The sequence below is a fragment of the Myotis yumanensis genome, unplaced genomic scaffold, assembly GCF_028538775.1.
Source record: "Myotis yumanensis isolate MYYU_CA2020_CCGP unplaced genomic scaffold, mMyoYum1.0.hap1 SCAF_2, whole genome shotgun sequence".
Taxonomy (NCBI): domain Eukaryota; kingdom Metazoa; phylum Chordata; class Mammalia; order Chiroptera; family Vespertilionidae; genus Myotis; species Myotis yumanensis.
The window spans coordinates 32660838-32679956 of NW_027223753.1; the positions used below are offsets into that span (position 1 = coordinate 32660838).

The 19119-nt window shown below is 54.2% G+C and overlaps 1 protein-coding gene across 1 annotated transcript in view; it reads right to left on the bottom strand.

Moving 5' to 3' along the window:
- TRABD2B (TraB domain containing 2B) overlaps positions 1–19119 on the bottom strand; it is a 195529-nt gene that overhangs the window by 15262 nt on the left and 161148 nt on the right. Inside the window, exons 3-5 of the mRNA XM_070405067.1 lie at positions 18238–18384; positions 13716–13890; positions 1448–1538 (exon numbers count right to left, since the gene is read on the bottom strand). Coding sequence (XP_070261168.1) covers positions 1448–1538; positions 13716–13890; positions 18238–18384 — 413 coding nt within the window. The remainder of the gene's footprint in view (positions 1–1447; positions 1539–13715; positions 13891–18237; positions 18385–19119) is intronic.

Below are 19119 nucleotides of genomic sequence, written 5' to 3' on the forward strand. Positions count from 1 at the left end.
GACCCAGGCTGAGAGCCCTAGGAGCTGGGTCTGGGATGGGGAGTGGGAGTGGGGAGGAGAGAAGGGGACCCTCCTCTAATGCCTGGGATCTAGATGAATAGGAGCCGAGGCAGCCTCTCCAGCCTGCCCCCTCCTCCACCCATCCCTACCCTGACCTCAGATACAATGAGCTTCAAGGGGAAGGGGGAGCTTGAAGAATACTTTGTCCTCAAGGCTCCTTTGTCCTTGCCCCTCAAACACAGGCCAGCCCAGGCCTAGGACCATCTGACTGTATTGTGCTTAACTGTTCGGGAAGAACAGTCTTGTCAGCCTGGCTCAGAAGATGAGAAGAGGAAGGAGCCCAGAAAGTGTGTAGTCCACCTTAACCCCCAGATCGGACACAGGGGATGGTTAGGAGCTTAGGGAGGCCCTAGACTGCCATTTACAGGAGCTGTGTGCCCTTCTGCAGGTGGCTTCACCTCTCTGGGCCTCAGGTTCCTCAATTTTAAGATGAGGATACTCGTAGTTCCTACCACACATGACTGTCATGAGGATTCAGTGAGTTAGAAGTACTTAGAGCCCGATACAGTGAGCTACTGCAAATATTAACTATGACTATTCAGGCTTCTTTCAGACTCTGGGTCTTGTAACGTCACAGACAAGGGCCCAAATCACACTTTGGTCACCCTTGTGGGCTGGTGAGGAGGGTTCTTTCAGAAGGTTGGGCGGAGCATGGGCTGCATGGGACCCCTGAGTTCGAGGATCCTGTGATTGACCCCGGAGCTGCCCAGCATGCAGACACCTATGTGGTTCCATGCCTGGTGCTGGCACTAGGGGCCACACAGGGACCCAGCTGACGCCTGCCTTCGGGCAGCTCCTGGGAGGGACCCCCCACAGGAAGAGAGGATGCCATTATGTGGCTCTGTGAGTGGAGTGGTGTGCTCCAGCAGGACAGTCGAGGCAATGGGCATGGCCAAGAGGCAGCCCTGGGAAAAGTATGGCTGGGACACAGGAAAGAGGCTAAGCCACTGCTCACCCTGACCGTGGCCCCATCTCAGTTCAGAGCCCCAGCATCCCCCAAGTCCTCTAGGCAGCCACCCAGGCATCCGACAGAGCCCTTCCGTCCCACCTGATCACCAGTCTCCAAGTCCTGAACAACTCTCAAAATTCAACCCTCCTCCCATTCCCACCACCTCTACCAGGCCCGCCACTCTTCCCTCCAGCCAAGGCTGTGCTCCAGCCTCCTGTCCCGTCTCCCCACCTCCAGCCTAGCTTCTCCTCTCTCAGGTGCCTGGTCAAGGCCAGTGCCTACAAGGCCCCATCTCACCGGAGGCTTCTTCACAACCCTCCCCCAGGCCTGAGCAGGGAGGCAGGGAGCAGCCCGCCATGCAGCCCACCGTCAGTCCTGGCCCATGGACCACCAGCAGCAGGCCAGCCAGCCCCACGGTGCAGATATCCCGCTGCTCACCTGTGGATGGTCTGCCCTGCGGGTGTGTGCTCCACCTCCAGCCCCGCCTGTCGGAGGACGTCAATGACCGTGTTGTTCCCGAGAAAGTGACCTGGAACACAAGAGACAAGTGGCTCAGCTGTATGCCGAGACACCAGTGACTTACACCAAAGCTGAGGCCCAGAGCAGTACGGCATGTTGGGAAGAGGTCCTGGTGCCACCCTGCCTGGGTCCAAATCCTGGCTCTGGTTGTACCTTCCTGTGCCTCAGTCCCTCCCTCTGTAAAGTGGGCATGATTGTGATAGCAACCTCCAGAGTGGCTGTGAAGACCGCAGGAACAGTGTTGGCACGCAGTGAAGGCTCAGTGTGTCCCGTGGCATCGCTGTGCCTCGTACCATGAAGCTGACCCAGCCCGCACTGTGCAGGTGGGGGCAGCCTACCGCACTCCATTGGTGGGGGGTACATTGATGAGGCACTTGCTCTGAGGGCAGCCTGTGCTAGACACTGAGAAGACAGGTCTAAATCACACAACCCACAGCCCGGCTGAGCAGGTACCACCCTCCTTCAGTGGGACGCAGGCCTGAAGTCTGAGAACACAGTGAGGTTCCAGTTAGGAAGGTTAGAGAGGACTCTCAGGAGGCCGAGGGACTGTGGAGACAGTGGCTGCTGGAAGTTTGCCCCCTGATGAGCCCCTCTTGCTCCCTGGGCTTCAGTCTCCCCAACCTGGTCAGGGTGGGCAGAGTGGTGGTGGCCCCTGGCGCTCCCACCTATGTGCCCACAGGCAGCTCCCTTCTGCTCGCCATTCATCCCGGAACCTGGGGGAAATCCCTGCACTGTTACGGTAATTGCCTGTGACGGGTGGTGACAGGTGGGAAGCCGGAAGGTCAGCATGTTGACAGCCCCAGGGAGGGCTGAGCACAGAGGGTGGACAGGCTGTTGGGGAAAGGAGAGACTCCAGCACAGAGGAAGCCAGGCTGGGGCTGCACCGTGGCTGGAGTAGAGGGTACGATAGGCCCTTCCAGGCTCCGGTCCCGACCCAGTGCTGTTGAGGACAGAGGACCCAGGTTCCTGCTAAGGCTGCGAGTCTCCACTCTAAGCCTGAGCAAGAGGTTTCTGTGTCCAGCCTGTCTTCCTGAGTGTCACATAGGCATGTCTCCCTCTGGCCACAGCTTCCTCTGGCCACCTGGGCAGCTCTAAAGCCGGAATTAGGCAGAGGAGGGAATGCCCTTCTGAGGAGCCCAGAGTATACTCCCAGTGGATGGGCTGGGCTGGGCCCTGGCTGAGGCCACAGACTCATCCCCACTCTTGCTTGTCCCTCAGGTGTGCAGCCTCTGGGACATCGGCTGCAGGAACTCCTTGCCAGCAGCTTTTGGAATCCACACTTGGCAGCAAAGCCAATCCCTTCCCGGCCTCCATGGAGACCCGTTTGAAGACCAGGCTTCTAGGCCCAACAGTGGTCCACCCAGAGGATTTCAGCGCCGCCAGGGAAAACAGCCGCCTCAGGCTGCACAGGGGCAGCCGTGAGTCTTCACTGAGGGCCTTGCGGCTGCTCCTGAAGCAGCATCCCTGGGGCTGGTGCAGGGGCACTAGCAGGGGCCAGGCCTTACAGGATGCCCGCTGGACTCGGGGCATTTCTGGTAACTTTCAGCGTCCAGTCAGTGCGTCTATTCCCTCCACCGCAGTGGTTTCAGGCCCTAGTTGTGCGGCTTAAGACCCCAAATAGAAGACTTTAGATACTTGGAGAAGTTGGAAGCAATCAGAACAGATGTTTTCAAATTGCCATGCCCTCCTTCTGTAAGCCACCTTCACCCTCACCTCCTCCCTCTTGTCCCTCCCCTGCACGAAGCTGTTCCTTTAAAAAAAAAAATTATTGATTTCAGAGAGGAAAGGAGAGGGAAAGAGAGAAACATCAAAAATCATTGATCGGCCCTAACCGGTTTGGCTCAGTGGATAGAGCGTCGGCCTGTGGACTAGAAGGTCCCAGGCTCGATTTTGGTCAAGGGCATGTACCTTGGTTGCGGGCACATCCCCAGTAGGGAGTGTGCAGGAGGCAGCTGATCGATGTTTCTCTCTCATCGATGTTTCTAACTCTCTATCCCTCTCCCTTCCTCTCTGTAAAAAATCAATAAAATATATTTAAAAAAAAAGAATCATTGATCGGCTACCTCCTGCATGCTCCACACTGGGGATCGAGCCCATAATCCAGGCATGTGCCCTGAGCTGGAATCCAACCCTGACCTCCGGGATCACAGGTTGATGCTCAACCCCTGAGCCATGCTGGCTGGGCGTGAGGCTGCTCCTTGCACAGCTCAGGAGGTGCCCTTCCCATGCAGGCTGTGCCCCAGGACCACACCATGCACGCCATGCACTCCTGCCACCCCATCCCACCTCCTCTTTGGGACTTGGTTTCACAGGACCACACGACTCCGTTCCGCCCTGGTCCATGCTCCTCTCACTGCTCCTTGTCTGTCCTCTTAGTGGGGGTCCTCTTTCTCCTGCCCAATAAATGTGGGGACCCTGGGAACCCTGTCCATGGCCCTCTTTTCTTTTTACTCTACCACAGTTTGTCGACAAATCATCTACCATATGGTTTCAGTTACCAGGCAGTGCTGACCTCTGGAACTGCAGCCCCCGCTCAGACCCATCTGTCCAATGGCCTGCTGGAATCTGCACCTAACCTCCCCCAGAGCCAGCACACTCAGATGGGCCCTGGCTTGACTCCTTTCTCTTCCTCCTCATCCCCATCCATTCAGTCATCAGAATCCCCCTGATTTTACCGCCTAACCATGCTGGACTGAAATCACTGCCCACACCACCTGCTCTTGTCCCTGCCAGGCCACCATCCTCGCTGCAGCTGGGATGCTCTTCCCATACCCAGAGCTGCCTCTGTCAGAGCATATTCCCAACAAGCTGCTGGATGGGAGACTGTGCAAGGACAGGGGACATACCTGATTCATCTTTGACCCAGGGCTGAGCCCCAGTCTGGCCCACAGTGGCGGCTTCGTGATTGTTGAATGAATGAGTGACAAAAACTGCTACTCCATATCCTTTCCATGATCTCATCCAATCCCCAGGAGGCCTGAGCTCATGCTCCCCTCCGCTTGTAGCCTGGGCCGGCCCTTTGGTGTTGTTCATGCAGATTCCACCAATCCCAAGAGCTTGGCTCCTGAACCTGCCTCTGAGTCAGGGCCCAGTGCATGTTGTCCCCAGGGGCTGGCAGACAGGGCCTAGGCTTGCCTCCAAGACCAGAAGTCCTGAGACTGGCGCCACACCCACCCTGGAACCTGCGGGCAGGTGTGGACCGTTTCCAAAGGGGCCCCCGGTGTTGGGGGTTAGCCTGCATGGCTTGCCCAGGCTCCCGGGTCTCCTGGCCACCGCTCAGCAGCTCCTGCCAGCACCAACAGCTGTGCTCTGGCCAGCTCTCTGCAGGAAGGCACGTTCCATTTCATCTGCAGAGGCCACGTGAATGAGGAAAGGAGGGGAGAGAAGGAGGACAGTGGGGGATGGGGCCCACAGAGCCACAGACAGTGGGGGAGACACACAGAGAGGCAGGGAGGGGACAGAGATACTCACAGGGACACAAGGAGCTCCAGGACGGAAAAGACAGTGGAGAGGAGGAGAGGGGGGCCCAGGCCCAGGCAATGAGAGACATACAGCGACACAGACAATGGTGGGAGAGAAGACAAAGGAAAGACACCTAGACAGAGAGTAAAAGATAGAAAGAGGCAAGGATGGGGAAGTCAGAGACAGAGAAAAAGGCTGAAAGAGGAAAGAGGAGAGAAGAGAAAGAGAACCCCGAAATGGAAACAAGGAGCATGGTGGAGGAGAGACGAATCCACTGAGGACATCAGGGATGGCTTCCTGGAGGAGGGGCCCAGGTAGCCAGGACTTCCAGGATGGGATTCAGAGATGCAAGGAACAAAGGCCTGGAGGAAGATTAAAGGTCTTGAGAAGGTGGGGCTGCTTTGGTGTTGCCTTAATGGCCCTGCAAGCCAGACTGCCACGTAAAGGGCATTTGTATACAAACGGGAAGGTGTCCTACTCTGAGCGGGCACAGTCCCACCATGTTTTAGCGCAGAGAAAAGGGCTCCTCTTTTCCCGGGCCCAGCAGGCCTGTGCCAGAGCACAAGGCTCAGTGAGCAGAGCACAGGCTGGGCACTGCCCAACAGCCCCAATTTACCCTCCAACACAGAATGCCAGGGTGGGGCAGAGAGAAGAATCCTATTGCTGGGTTAGGACAGAAAACCTGGCTCAAGAGCCATCTGGTTGTGTAACCCTGGGCAGCTTCATTGTCTATGTGTCTCCATTTCCCCAAATGGTCCCGAGGTCCTCCCACCTCTATGATTTCATCATCTGAAGACCTGAACACAACCTGCTACTTCGTGAGCCCCCTGGGGACACAAGGCTTTTCCAACATTGTTTCATTTCAGCCTCACGGCAGCCTTCGAGGTCCCCCAGTGTATGAGGGGCCAGCACTTGTCCAGGTCACGCAGTTGGTAAGAGGTGCAGCCACATCCTCACTCACCGCACATCCCTGCACGCTATTCTGAAGGACTGGCGGCTGCAAAGGATCCTGAGTTCATGTGTTGGGGGCAGGAAATTGTCAGAAACATGTGTACCTTCCAAGGTTCACCAGATCGGAGGGAAAGTGTGTGAGCGCTCAGCAAGAACAACCTGCCAATTAACAGGGTAATTTCAAGACAGCGTTGGGGGGCCGGGTGGAAGGGAGGACCAGATGTTCCCACAAAAGCTCCAAAGTAACACGGGCTCCCCTCGGCCAGCACACATGTTTTCTCTCCCGTGAGTCCGCTGGGTTTCCAGTTTTCTCCTCCTGGAAGAGGGATCCCGAGCCCGTATTTATGTTCCGTCTGAAATTAATGCAAGGGAAACTTTCAAATGCTAATCTAGCTGCCAGGAGCAGCAGCCGGATGTCAAGCGACAGGGGTGTTTGTTTTCGTGAGGAAGTGTGACAGGAGGGCTGAATGGAGGGACCAGGGGAAGGACGGGCAACTGGAGTCCCCCAGGGGGCTTCTCATCCAGCAGAGCTTCCTTGCTCCCTCTCTGGGCCAGCCCAGGGCAGGGTGTGGGCTTGGACCAAGAGGACACCTCCTGCACTCAGTCTTGTGCCAGGACCTGAGATACATGTCCCCACTCTGAGGCGATCACAGGGTGGAGAGGGAACAGGTAGCATGAGCCACGCAATGAGGGAGGGACTCTAGGAACTATGTGGCTGAATGGAAAAGGGGCGGGACCCAGACTAGGGGGTCAGCGAGGAGGGACCGCAGGTGAGTCAGTGGAAGGGAAGAAGGAAAGGCCTTCCTCACATTGGGTACTGCACATGCATGGGCACAAAAGGAGAAAAGCGGGGCGTGCGCTGGCCACCAACAGTGGTTCTGGGTTGTTGGAACAGAAAGTGAAAGAGGAGGTGGGTAATGGCAAGGGTTGGGGCAGGAGGTATGAGTGGTGGCGTTCTGAATCGAGACAGGGTAAACGAATGAGGTAGGTTTCAGCTGGTTCCAAAGAATATTCCCCCAGGCAACTGTCCAGCTCTGCAGGGAGTGAGTGCCCCGTCTCTGGGGGTGTGCAAGCAGAGTCAATGAGTGCTTGTCAGGCCAGTGCAGAGGGGATTTAAACATCCTACAGGGAGCTGGGGTTGGCTGGGTGGCACCCAATTCTGCCCCCTTTACTGTTTGCTCCTCTCCGAGGACTGTACTGTTAGAACTCAGGATATCACAAATGGAAGAGCCCCAAGACTTCAGCTGGCAGCACAGCTCTGCGCTTAATGATGCAAAGATGGATGGAAATACTGAGAAAAGCAACCCCCCTACCATTTTCCCAGCACTTAGACTGTACCGAACACTGATTCATTTTCTCACTGATCTCACAACAGTCCTGCTGAGGCCAGCAGACGGTCTCAGTGTCACGCAGGCAGAAAGGGCAGAGCTGAGTTTGCCTGCACTCACACACACACACACACACACACAGACTGTGCCCATCTAGAGGGCACTGCTTGCCCAACCAGGGTGGCTCAGTTGGTTGAGCGTTGTCCCATGCACCAGGAGGTCATAGATCCGATTCCCTATCAGGGCACATGCCCGGGTTGCAGGCTTGATCCCCGGTAGGGGACGTGCAGGAGGCAGTCGATCAATGTTGCCCTCTCACATCAATGTTTCTCTCTCTCCCTTCCTCTCTCTGAAATAAATGAAAACATAATTCTTTAAAAAAGGGCACAGGGCAGGCTCCCTCTTGAGGCTGGAGCTGCTTCTGGGCTTTTGACACCTGTCTGGCAGTTGCCTAGATTGGGGGTTCCCTTTAGGACCTGTCCTAATTGTGCACTTCCTCTTAAAAGTATGCTCCTCCCCCCAAGTCTGCCTTCCAAGCCAACACTCTTGGTTCCTTTGAAATACCCAGGGTTTGAGCCTTTCATTTCCTTTGGACCAGATACTCCCTCAATCAGCATTGGCTTTAGAGGTGAGGACACAGGCCCTGGGGGTTTTGACTCACCCTGAGGGCTGGTGCCAGCACTGCTTTCTCCTTTCTCCAGGAGCCTTTACTGGGACCTCCCACAAGTCAGGCATGTGACCTGCAGGGGGCAGTGCCCAGTCTAGGGCTCACCTCAGGCTTGGTAACACCCTACAAGAGCCAGAGGCTCCCTTTCTAGAATCACAGCACCCAGGACCCCAGCCCCAGGAGAACTCCCTGTTGGCCAACGATGTGAACAGGGATGGGGCCTACCCGAGCCTGAGCCTCACTGTCACTTGGAACTGAGACCAGTGGGCTTTCCCTGTAAGCTGAGTCCTCAGAGGTCACAAAGCCCTTCTGCCCCCCCCCCCCCGCCCCCCCCTGGGATGGCCCTGCTTTCTCCTGTGTGGGTTCTGTCTTTGGAGGAACGTGGGCTCGGAGGGGCCAGGACCCTGAAATAATAACAACACAGAGCTCACATTCACCGAGGGATGGTGCTGCCCAGGGTCTGAGCTGCACCAGCACCTGCCCATGACTCCCAGCTCGTGTCACAGAGGGGAAATCTGCAGCTCAGAGAAGCCGGGCCGCCCAGGCCGCTTCCTCTAAGTGCTGGGCTTCCAACTCCGAGCCTGGCTCTGAAGCCCATGCTCTCAATCTAGGACATGCTCTTCCCTCCTGCCTTGCCCACACGGGCTCAATAGAGCGCTGGAACTACGGCTGGCATTTCACCCATCCTGCTCACTGACGGCACAGCCTTGGACCTCAAGCCTGGCGTGAGGACCTCCGTCCTTCTAGACTCTCCCCTGTTCCAGAGGGCAGGGCTGGCTCCTGTTAGGGACAAACTAGCAGATGGGATGTTCCTCTGGCTGGTTGGATGCCCTGCACAGGAACAGCGACTCTGGCCAAGGACTGCAGCCCAGAGTAGGTGTGCCATCTGCCAGATGTGCACATGGCGGAGCACCGGGTCCTGTGAAGCATGTCTGAAATTCTGAGACACTTCCAGACACTGTGGCCCTGCGCTCCAGCCTGGGGAGTGTGGCTGGCCAGGGGCGTTTGCCTGAGAGGGAAGAAAGCACCTGGCGTGCGCTGCCTTTTTGTTTCTAAGGTTGAAAAGACCCTACATGGGCCATGACTGCTCTTCTGTATCCGATCATGAGCTCTGAAGGGCTTCCTTCTGTTCCTGAGTAAAAACTAAGGGGGGAAGGAAGTAGGGTGTGAGTCTTGTCCTGAGGACTATGGGATGATGAAAGAATTCAGAAGTAGCTGGACCTGCATCCAGGAAACTTCAAGTGGTCTCACCTCCTCAGGAAGCCTTCTCTCACTCACTCTGCCTCCTTTCACTCAAACCTGTCAGGTATGTGTGGAATTGCTGACTTTTGGGGCTAGAAGGGATATTAGTCCTCACCCTGTCTGGCGCCGGCCTGGAGACTGGGCGTGCTGGCTGTGGGGGTGCTCGGGGTAGCAGCTACAGCCCCTCTGTCTCTCGAGCTCACACGGCCTGCCTTTTATCCTGCTTTCTGCCAGGACCTCTGCTTCCTGTGGGGGCAGGTGCCAGTAGCCCGACAAGAAGGAAGTTCCGGGTCCTGGAAGGCTCTTAGCTCCACACTCCTCCAAAGGAATCCAAGAGGGATTGGAGCAAACTAGGCCAGAATGTTAGAATGCTATGCTGATAGACAATGGGATATTAGAACCACATGATCCTAAAACAATAGGATGCTTGGGTCAAAGGACTTTGCAAGGTCAGAAGTTAGAATTATTTTCAGATCATAGCACGTGAGGGTTACAGAATGTGCGGTAACCTGTGGTAACCTCTGGCTCTCTGAGTTCGACATGAATGACCCTAGAGGTCTCCCTTGAGTCTGGCTATGTCTCCAGCCCAGCACTGCCAGTTCTTACATTACTCATGCTGTTCCAGGCTGTGGGATGGTTGCACAAGTAAACACGTCCTGAGAAAGCCCAGTTCCCTGGACCTAGGGACAAAATTGTCATTTTTGTCTACTGCCTGGGACTGAGACACCCCCGTCCCCACTCCTTGAGGCCTGGGGTCCAGCAGATGCCATGTGACTGAACGGAATGAACTTGATTTTGGGTGATTTGGTCCTGGATGTCTTTATAGCACGTTCCTAGGTGTTGGCAATCCTGAGGAGGTGTGTGCCTGCCCTGGAGTAGGTCATATACAGTGGGATGCTCACTGAGCAAGGGGTACTAGGATAAATTCAGGAAGCAGCCTGGAGGGCAGCATCCTCATTTGCACCCCAGCTGTTCAGTGTTGCTGTAAGAAATCTTCCAACCTGTGTCTTGAGATTACTGCAGGTTCATGGGTCCTCATTGCCAGTCAGCATCGCCTGTGTTCTTGGCAGACAGAGCAGATATGTGACAGGCATGTGCCCTAATCCTGATCCACAGCAGGCATCACTAATCAATCAGGGCCTCTTCTCTGCTGAGCTCTGATGTGTGTTATCATCCCACTTTACATCCTCCCACTCCAGGCAGCCACTACCAATCAATCACAGTTGGCCCCTGCTATGAAATCTATTTAACTTCTGGTCCGTGTCAGTTCTTGTGGCCAATCTCGAATTTGTGGCAAATGTTCTCTTCTCTTCACACTAAGAATCTCCCATCTTCCTCCCTTTTTTCTGCAGATTCCTTCACATTTTACTTTACAGAGTGGGGCTCCTGTGAGAAGCCATCAGTTGAGACCTCTCTTGCCTTCTAGCCTGCTGGCCTGCTCCCTCCTTCCCTTGATCACAGGGGGAGGATGGCCTCCTCTACTGAAGGCCACACCCTCTGTCTGAGCTCTGGTCACGCCCCTCATGCCTTCTCAGAGCCCTGGGCCAGTCATTTGTTCCCACTCTCTCTCCTGTATCACCCTCCCTCTAACTCTAGTCTTTCCAGCATGTGTTAAATATGCTCAGTTCTCTCCTATCTGTAGAGAAGGTGGGTGGGATAATACAGTAACCAACTTTTCATTTTGCCAAGTAAGCACTTGAAAAGCCCCATTTGTCTTATATCACCATTATTTTTTCAAAAGAACAGTTAAACTTCAAACACAGTAGAAAAAAAAGATCATTTCAGACTAAAAGATAAGCCAGCAAATTGCATAAACGTTGCTAATAAAAAATTACCCAACTTGTACTTATTTTTCTCAGTTATTTGCAGATCAGAGGAAATCCAAAAACCCACCTAAGATCTTCGGGGGCCCTTCAGGGTCAGCTTGTCCCTCTGCAGGATCCTGGCAGTCGGGAATCTGACCTCCCCTCCCCAGGGCTGGCTCAAGCCTCCACAGCAGCAGCCTGGTTCCTTCCAGAACATTGATTTGCACACTCATCACAGCTACCTCCCTGAGAGGCAGGGCTTCCATCCAGGCCCCCAGACATCACCCAGGCCTGCTCAGAGTTTGCACACGTGTCTGCCCCCCAACTGCCCCTGAACCTGCTGAAGGGTTCTTCTGCTGGCCTCCAGAGAAGGCCAAATAGAAACATCACAGACATGAGGAGAATATTCTTTTGTGAGGTGCACCAGCTAAAAAGACAACCTCCCCACAAAATGGTCAGCATTTCTGGAAGTGTCCAGGTGAGGGCACCTGCACAGGAGAAATGGCCTTGTGGAAGCCACTCACCCTTTCTGGGCCTTGGTTTTCACCTGGAAAATGTGTGTATTAACACCCATCTTGTGGTCTTACTGTGAAGATCAAAGGCAATGTAATCCAAGAGGGTAGACTGATGGCTGACACACAGTAGGGGTTTTATTATAAGAACCCTTCCACCCTGGTGCAGAGTTTTAGCCCTGTGATCTAAAATGAGTGTATCCAACATAATCATATGAGACGGGCATACTATCCCCATTTTACAAAGGAGAGGCTGAGGCCCATGGAGGTGAGATGGCTTTCCCAGGCTCACTTAGCAGACAGAGGTAGAGCCACACTTTACACCCAGGCATCCTGACTCCAAAGCCCTGACCCTTTGGCCCAACTCCCCCTGTGGAGCAGCACAAAAGAGGGGCCAGTCTGCCATCAGCACTGGAAAGGTCTGAATAGGCACTGGGCGGGGTGTGGGGAGTGGGGGGGGGGGTTGGCACTGGGTGGAAGGGCAGGCACAAGTGCCACTACCCACCTCCTTTCTTAGCTTGCATGGCCCCTCCCCAGTGCTCCAGAGCCTGGAACCTTCAGGGCCTTCACTGGCTTCTGAGGCTAGCCTGTGGGGCCCTGCTCAGACACCTGGCAAAGCTGGGCTAGCGTTGGGTGGGTGTCTTATAATTATGTTTCTGTTTCCCAAGCTATTTCCTGGGACACCCAATGAAACTGGTTCTGGGAGACCTATGCATGAGCAAACACACACGTGGGAGGTGGCTAGGCATATCTCCAGTGGCATAGGCCCTCCCGTCCTTCCTCCTGAAGCCTTGGGGGCCCTGTGCCTTCTTTGAGGATGGGACAGAGGATGGATAACAAGAGTAAGACTGACTTAGGTCCCCAGGGCCCAATGATATGGGAAGGCCTGAGATGAAACCACAGAGGCACCCAGACAGAGTTCGTGGCCTTAAAGAGACTGCCCCAGAGGTCCTGTGTGTCTGAGGCCATCATGTGCCTCTCCTCATCCATGTGCTGAGGGCTGCAGAGGAGGGAACACAGGCACAGACAGACGAACCCTAGCTCTTGCCCTTTAAGTATATGGGATTGAATGGCAGGAGCAGGAGGCAGGGGGAAGGTGGACCTCAAACAGTGGACATGTTCCATAACGAAATCAGGACTCTTCCAGGTTAGAACGACTGCTCAACTTGGTCTAACTCAGCCTGACCCAGGCAGACCCTGTGTGGGAAACAGTCCAGCGAAGGGAGGGGTGAGAGGGCAGTGGCTGTGAGTGCTCACTAGGCCTCTTGCTTAATTCTCATGAAACAGAAGATGAATTTCATCAACCCAAACCGTGGTAACATGAAAAAAAATACATGTTTGTTGTAGCTCTGGAGCAAAAGCTGACAACTAAAGGAGGCAAATGCAACCTCCTGGTCCCAACGTGGACATCACTGTCAGCAGCAGTGCCAGCACAGAGACAGGAAGAAAGAATTTGGAGAAGGAGAGGGATGGGGGGAAGGAACAGGGAGAGATGCTGAGCAAGCCCTGCATCTGGACATTGGGACTTCGCTTTGCACAAAGAGGCCAGAGCCCCCAGGAGAAGCATCCAGTTCATGGTCCACATTGGGATAATAAATCTTGTCGTAATTGTCATGATAATGATCATGATAATGGTAGTTCTTATTACTAGTATATGCCAGGCTATTTAAATGTTGTCACTAATTTCTACAACTCTTCTCCAAGATAGATATTTTCAATTCATCGAATAGTTATTGCTATAACTCATGGAGGAGGACTTGAGCCTCTGAGAAATTACCACCCTGAGGTCATGCAGCCTGGACGGGGCTGGGGCTGAGATCTGGAGGCAGGACTGGGGCATACCAGAGCCCACCTCTGCTCACTAGGTCACATGGCCCTGGCTCTGCTGGAGGTGGGGGATCCGAGGCTGGGCTGGGTAGTGGGAGCTAGCTCAGTTCTGGGCTCCCGACATGGCCTCCTGGGACATGAAGGGGCCACAGAAGCTGTCCTGGCCTTGGCCGGGGCCACCCCCTTTACCACGGGGACTATAATGAAAAAACTCTTGACTAGAAGGATGAGAACCACTTTGGGTCCCAGCTCTGCTAAGCACGTTGTAACTTTCCCTGCCCCATTGCGGGCCACAGCTTTTCCCTTTATGAAGCAGAGATCAGGAAAGGGTTTAGCAAATCTCCCAGCCCTTAGGAATTCTGAAAATAATCCCTTCCCCACTCCGGTCCAAACCTGCTCCGAAGGCAAAGAAGCAGATCTTGTCTTCGTTCTCCTGAAGGAGCGCCATGACCCTCTTCCCCATGCGCTCGTTCCGCTTGTAGATGAGCTCCTGGCGGAAGTAGCTGTCGATCTCCTGGGCTGTCACCTGCTCGTGCGGCGGAAGCGTCGTGTTGATAAAGTTGGGCAGCTATAAAGGTAAGACAGAGACTGCCTTCAGTTCTTTCTGGAGCAAGGTTGGCTTCAAATACACACACAGCCCAGGTGGGCGAGCAACTTACCTTTCTTATGTCCCCACAGTGGGCTATATGTTTTTCATCAATTCCCAAACCCTTTGAGATGAGTGTGGTTATTCCAGCTTTATAAGTGAAGAAAGCAAGAATGGAAAGGTCCAGAGACATCTGCTAAGGCACATAGCTAGAAAAGAGGCCGAGCCAGGAAGAGTCCAGACTGCTGCCCTCCCACATGTACCCTTCCGTGTCTCTGCCTTACTGAACCTCAGCTTCCAGGCACTGAGGTCCTGGGAGGCGGCCAGAGCTCAGCTGCTTCACTGCCCTCCCTTCGGCAGCCTGGCACTGGCACATCCGGGAAATTCTGTTCAGCAAGAAGGTGTGGATGGTCAGCTGAGTTGCCTGGTGTAGCAGAAAGGCCATAGGGTATGGGCTTCAGGCCCTGTTCTGACACTGTGTGACTTTGGCCAAGTTACTTAACTTTCCTGAGCCTCAGTTGCCTCATTTGTAAGATGGGGCTGACAATGTTTTTTGGGGGTTACATGAGATGATGGCTGCTCTATGAGCCACGTTCAGCCCACTCCACCCTGCAGAGATGAGAGCAGGGGTCCTAACTTGGGTTTTCCCAATGCCTGAGCCTTGGTTGGCCACTGTCTGTTGCCACCACTATCTCTTCACCCCCAGCTCCATCACTTCCCGGGACATAACCAAACTCCTCCATCCTTCTTAGAAACTTCAATTCTAAGACATGGCTTTCTCCCATAATGGTGGCCTGTTTAGCAACCTGGCCTGGAACTATCCAGATTTCTCAGCTCTGGGCCCACTGTCCACACCCAGCCACATGACCTGGGGCCAGCATCACTGACATGTTCTTGAACTAGGCAGAGAGCAACTTGAGTTCAGGGGCAGAGCCTTTATCAATGCCTGGAACAGAAGAGGTGTCCAGAAAGGGTTCTGGAACTTTGAACATAGAGCTGTGCTGTCCTTCCTGACCACATGGCCTTCGCCTGCATTCTTCCATTCCCAGCAAGTTGTCTTTCCATTTGGGTGGCGGGCCCAGGTGTCCTGCACCGTGGCCTGCAACATGTTGGTGTGACTTAGAGGAAGCCATGGCCATGGAGGAAAGAGAACAGACCTTCTCTTTTCCCACACCTGTCAACCTCCACACTGTTGCTCACGGCATGTCTTCCTCCTGGTGCCTCTTCTTCCATTTCTCTGTCTTCACTAACCCAGGCCTAAAGCACGGGCCAAGAGGCCCAGATGACTGATGGACTACCTAGATGGAGAGTCTGGCACCAGAAGACTAATTTCCTGCAGGTTTTAGCCCCCAGAAAAATCATGTGGCCCAGCCACATGGCTTCTAGAGCCACTGACGAGTTGTCAACACTCTTTCTGAGGAAAATGAAGGCATCAACAGAGGCTGAGCCCTGAGGGACTTAGAGAAGGCCGAACATCTGTCTCTGATATCTGCTGGCCAAGGACCAGTGTGCTCCCCAGGGCGAGAGGGGAGGGGCTGTTTTGCCAGAAAGGCCTGGCTTGTTGTTCTAGGCTGAGCAGGACAATGCTATGCTGGTGTCTCCTATAGAATTGTAGGTAGCAGCCATGCCAGTGTCTCATAGGCTTTTGGGCGGATGGATAAATAAAGAAATGGAGCTCTTACTACATCCCCTACTGTGGAAGGGATGATTGGCAGCCCTGACAGCACAGGCCACACTTATATTTGCTGCAGCCACAAGAAAGGCAACCCTGCAGGCTTCCAAGTGGAGGGGAATACAGAGAGCTGGGACCCAGAGGGGTTATTTCTGGAAGCATGGCCCTCTCAGGCTTCTCTTCATTCCTTGAACATGGGAAAGAATGTAAGACACTGTTGTACCAACACACACATATTTGTTCATACAGTGAATGAATGGATGGTTGAATGAGCTGAGAGGCAGTAGAGTTATGGTGATATGAATATGGGTCTAGAAGTCAGACAGCCTGGACAACTTGGGCTGGATCCCTCTTCTGCCACTCTCCAGCTGGGTGGCTCTATAACTAGCAAGTGACTTGGCCTCTCTGAGACTCAGTTTCAAAATTGGTAACACGAGGGTAATATTTTTATTGTCCATACACAGACACTTTTGGGAGTGAAAGCTCATATATAATTAAGAGTCAGAATAACTACCAGGTGTGGGGCAGTCTGCCCTAACCATGAACCTGGAATGTCCTGGAAAAAACCAAGACATGTTCACTTTGTGAGGTGCCTCCTGTGGCTCCCAAACCCCTCGACACCCTCTCAGACACAGATCCCACAGTGTTCTCATGGGCAAGTCTGACTCCCCACTGGGCTGCAAGCTCCACCCATGGCAGCAGACACAGTCTGAGGATGTTCTATGGCCCCCTAGCTCGATATAGGGTTGGACTAGTGGGAGTTCTCAGAAGGTGTCTGTTGGATGAATGGGGTGAAGAAAAAGGATGAGGCCATTGGGGCCTCTGATGCATGAAGACAGCACTCAACTGTCAGACCTGACCCAGTCCTGGTCGTGGGTCAGGGGAGCCCACACTGAGGTCACACCCACAGCCCCAGCCCGTCTTCTCACCCCCCCCCCCCCCATCTCAGACCCATCGCTCTAGGGCCCTGGGGGCCTGACGTATCCTCTTTAAAATCTTATCGTGTGTCCTGCACTTAAATTTGTCACAGAAGATTTAGGATCTGCCAAAAAGTCTAATGACATCATTAATTTGCTCCCATCCACACCCAGGCTCAAACCCAGGACCCACAGGGCCCACCCTTGGCATTGAGCAAAGGCTCATCAGCATGAAACAGGCAGAGACTGTTGGCAGCCACTGGGCAGCCCAGGGAACTTGGGTGCCTCACCCAACTCCTTTGCAGCTTTGACGTTCAACTTTCTGACTCTTGTCCTTGTTAAATGTTCTTTAGCTTCCTAAGGACTGAATGGAGATTCGCTTTTCCGCACATGCACACTCTTGGTCAGCAAGCAGAGGAGGCCTTCCTGGTTCTCTGAAGGCTCTGAAGGCCATCTCTTCGTCATCTCCGCCTCTGCCCCTGCCTAAGCCATGCTTACTGTGGCCTCTGCCATCACAGCTCCATGCCCCAGGCTAGTCATACGAAGCTGACATTTAGTTGTGACTTCTTTTGTGCCATGCACTGTGCTATGCATTTTCCAAAACTGATCTTACTTAATCCCTACAATGACATAGGCAGCCCACCCGCCAGAGACAGATCACAGAAAATCTGAGCTTGCCATCTCCTAAGGCCACTCCATTCCCCCTCCCTCAGCTTAGTGTCAGCCACAGCCTGGCGAGGCTCTGTCCTGCATGCTCCTTCCCCCAGCCCGGCCACACCATGGCCTGGACATCTCAGGTGGTGACCAGGTCCCCTCTGCAACACAGCTCTGTCTGCTCAGGGCTCACCAGCCTCTCCCTAACGGAGGAAGCAGGGCAGGGCTCTGTCACAAAGGGAATGGCTGGTGGGATGCCTATGAGCCTAGTGGTATCTCAGTTCTCTCCTCTCTCCTTCTTCACCATGATAGTCAGAGCTCTCAGAATCTGAGCCTCCTGTGGCCAGGTCTCTGGATCCCTTCTCCCTCCTTCTCTACACCAAACCATGCACAATGTGTGTCTTACTACATTCGTTCACGCACCAGTTGCTCACTGATGCACACTTGTGCCAGGCCCTGTGCTGGCACTGGGACCGAGATGAGCACCACACCCTTGCTCTCAGGAGCTCTGGCTCCAGTGGGGTGGCGCACGGGCAGAATGACACAGCTTAGGCCCCAGCTGTGCCTCCAATACAAACTCTCACCCTCCTCCTGGTAGAGCCATGCTCAGCCTCTCGGGGTCCCACCCTCTGTCTGCCCAGCCTATGGGTGGTTTTTCCTTTAGGCTTTGAAACAAGGCAGAATGCTCTGGGCTAGACTCCAGCCCACGCTCTGAGTCTGAGTAACTGTGGGCTTTTTCTCTCCCTGGGCTTTAATTTCACTAGATGCTGAACTGGCCGCCCTGTTCTTCCAGGCTAAGCTTCCAGGGTCTACACACATCAGGCTCAAATACCGCTCCTCAGCTCCTCATAACCTGATAACCCAACAGATAATGAGTGGTGTGGCCTTGGGCAAGTCTCCTCCCCTCTCTGAGCCTCAGTTTCCCCATAGAATGGGGATCCCAATAGCTCCTGCTTACCATGGTTGGAGAAAAGATTGTGCTTGGCACACAGTAGGCGTCTAATAAATGCCAGGCGGGTTCACATGGGCCTGGCCTTGGGAACTAGTGATGCAGAGGCTGTCCGGGCTGGAGGAGGGGAGCCTCACCTGTGATGTGTCGTGGTTGAAGATGACGGCATTGAGGTCCCCGCAGTTGTAGTGCTTGATGAGGTCCTCCGTGGTGTAGGGCGCCTGCAGGCTCCCAGCCCGCACGCTCTCGTGCTGCAGCAGGGTCTGGTTCAGGGCAAACAGCACCTGGGCAGAGGGAAGAAAGAGAAATAAGCGCTGTGCTCGGGGACCTGGCTGAGGTCCCCGACACCTCCAGGACTGGCGGTCCTCCTTCTGGACTTTGGGGCAACAGGCCCTGAAACAGAGAAGGTGTGTGGGGCCGGCACCAGCTGGCGCAGTCTGAGCGTTTCCACATTTCCCGCTCCTTACTCACCGGCCTCTGAACACGTGCAGCCTGTTCCCGTCCCCAGCCCTCTGCCCACACCGTCCCTACTCCTGCGAAAAATATTAACATCTTTTTTTTAAAAAAAATGTTTTTTAAAAATTGATTCTAGAGAGAGGGGAAGAGAAAGTGTGTGTGTGTGGGCGGGGGAGACATCGACCTGCCGCCTCCTGCATGCCCCCCACCAAGATTGAGCAGCCAGCAACCTGGGCATGTGCCCTGACCAGGAATCAAACTGGCGACCTCTCGATGCATGGGACGATGCTCAACCAACTGAGCCACACTGACCAGGGTTGAGTATTAACATCTTATCTAATGATGTGACAAAATGAGAACCCTAATTGTGTCTGGGTTTTGGAATGATGGGTAAGTTTTCCTTTGGGTTCTTCTTTTCCTGTGTTTAGGAAAGTTCTAGAATGAGCACAGACTCACTTTGTAACCGGCAGCACCCCTCAAACAAAGCAAACAAACAAATGACCAAAACAAGCTTAGATGTCAAGGCCTAACCCAAATGCCACCTGCTCCAGAAGCCATCCTCA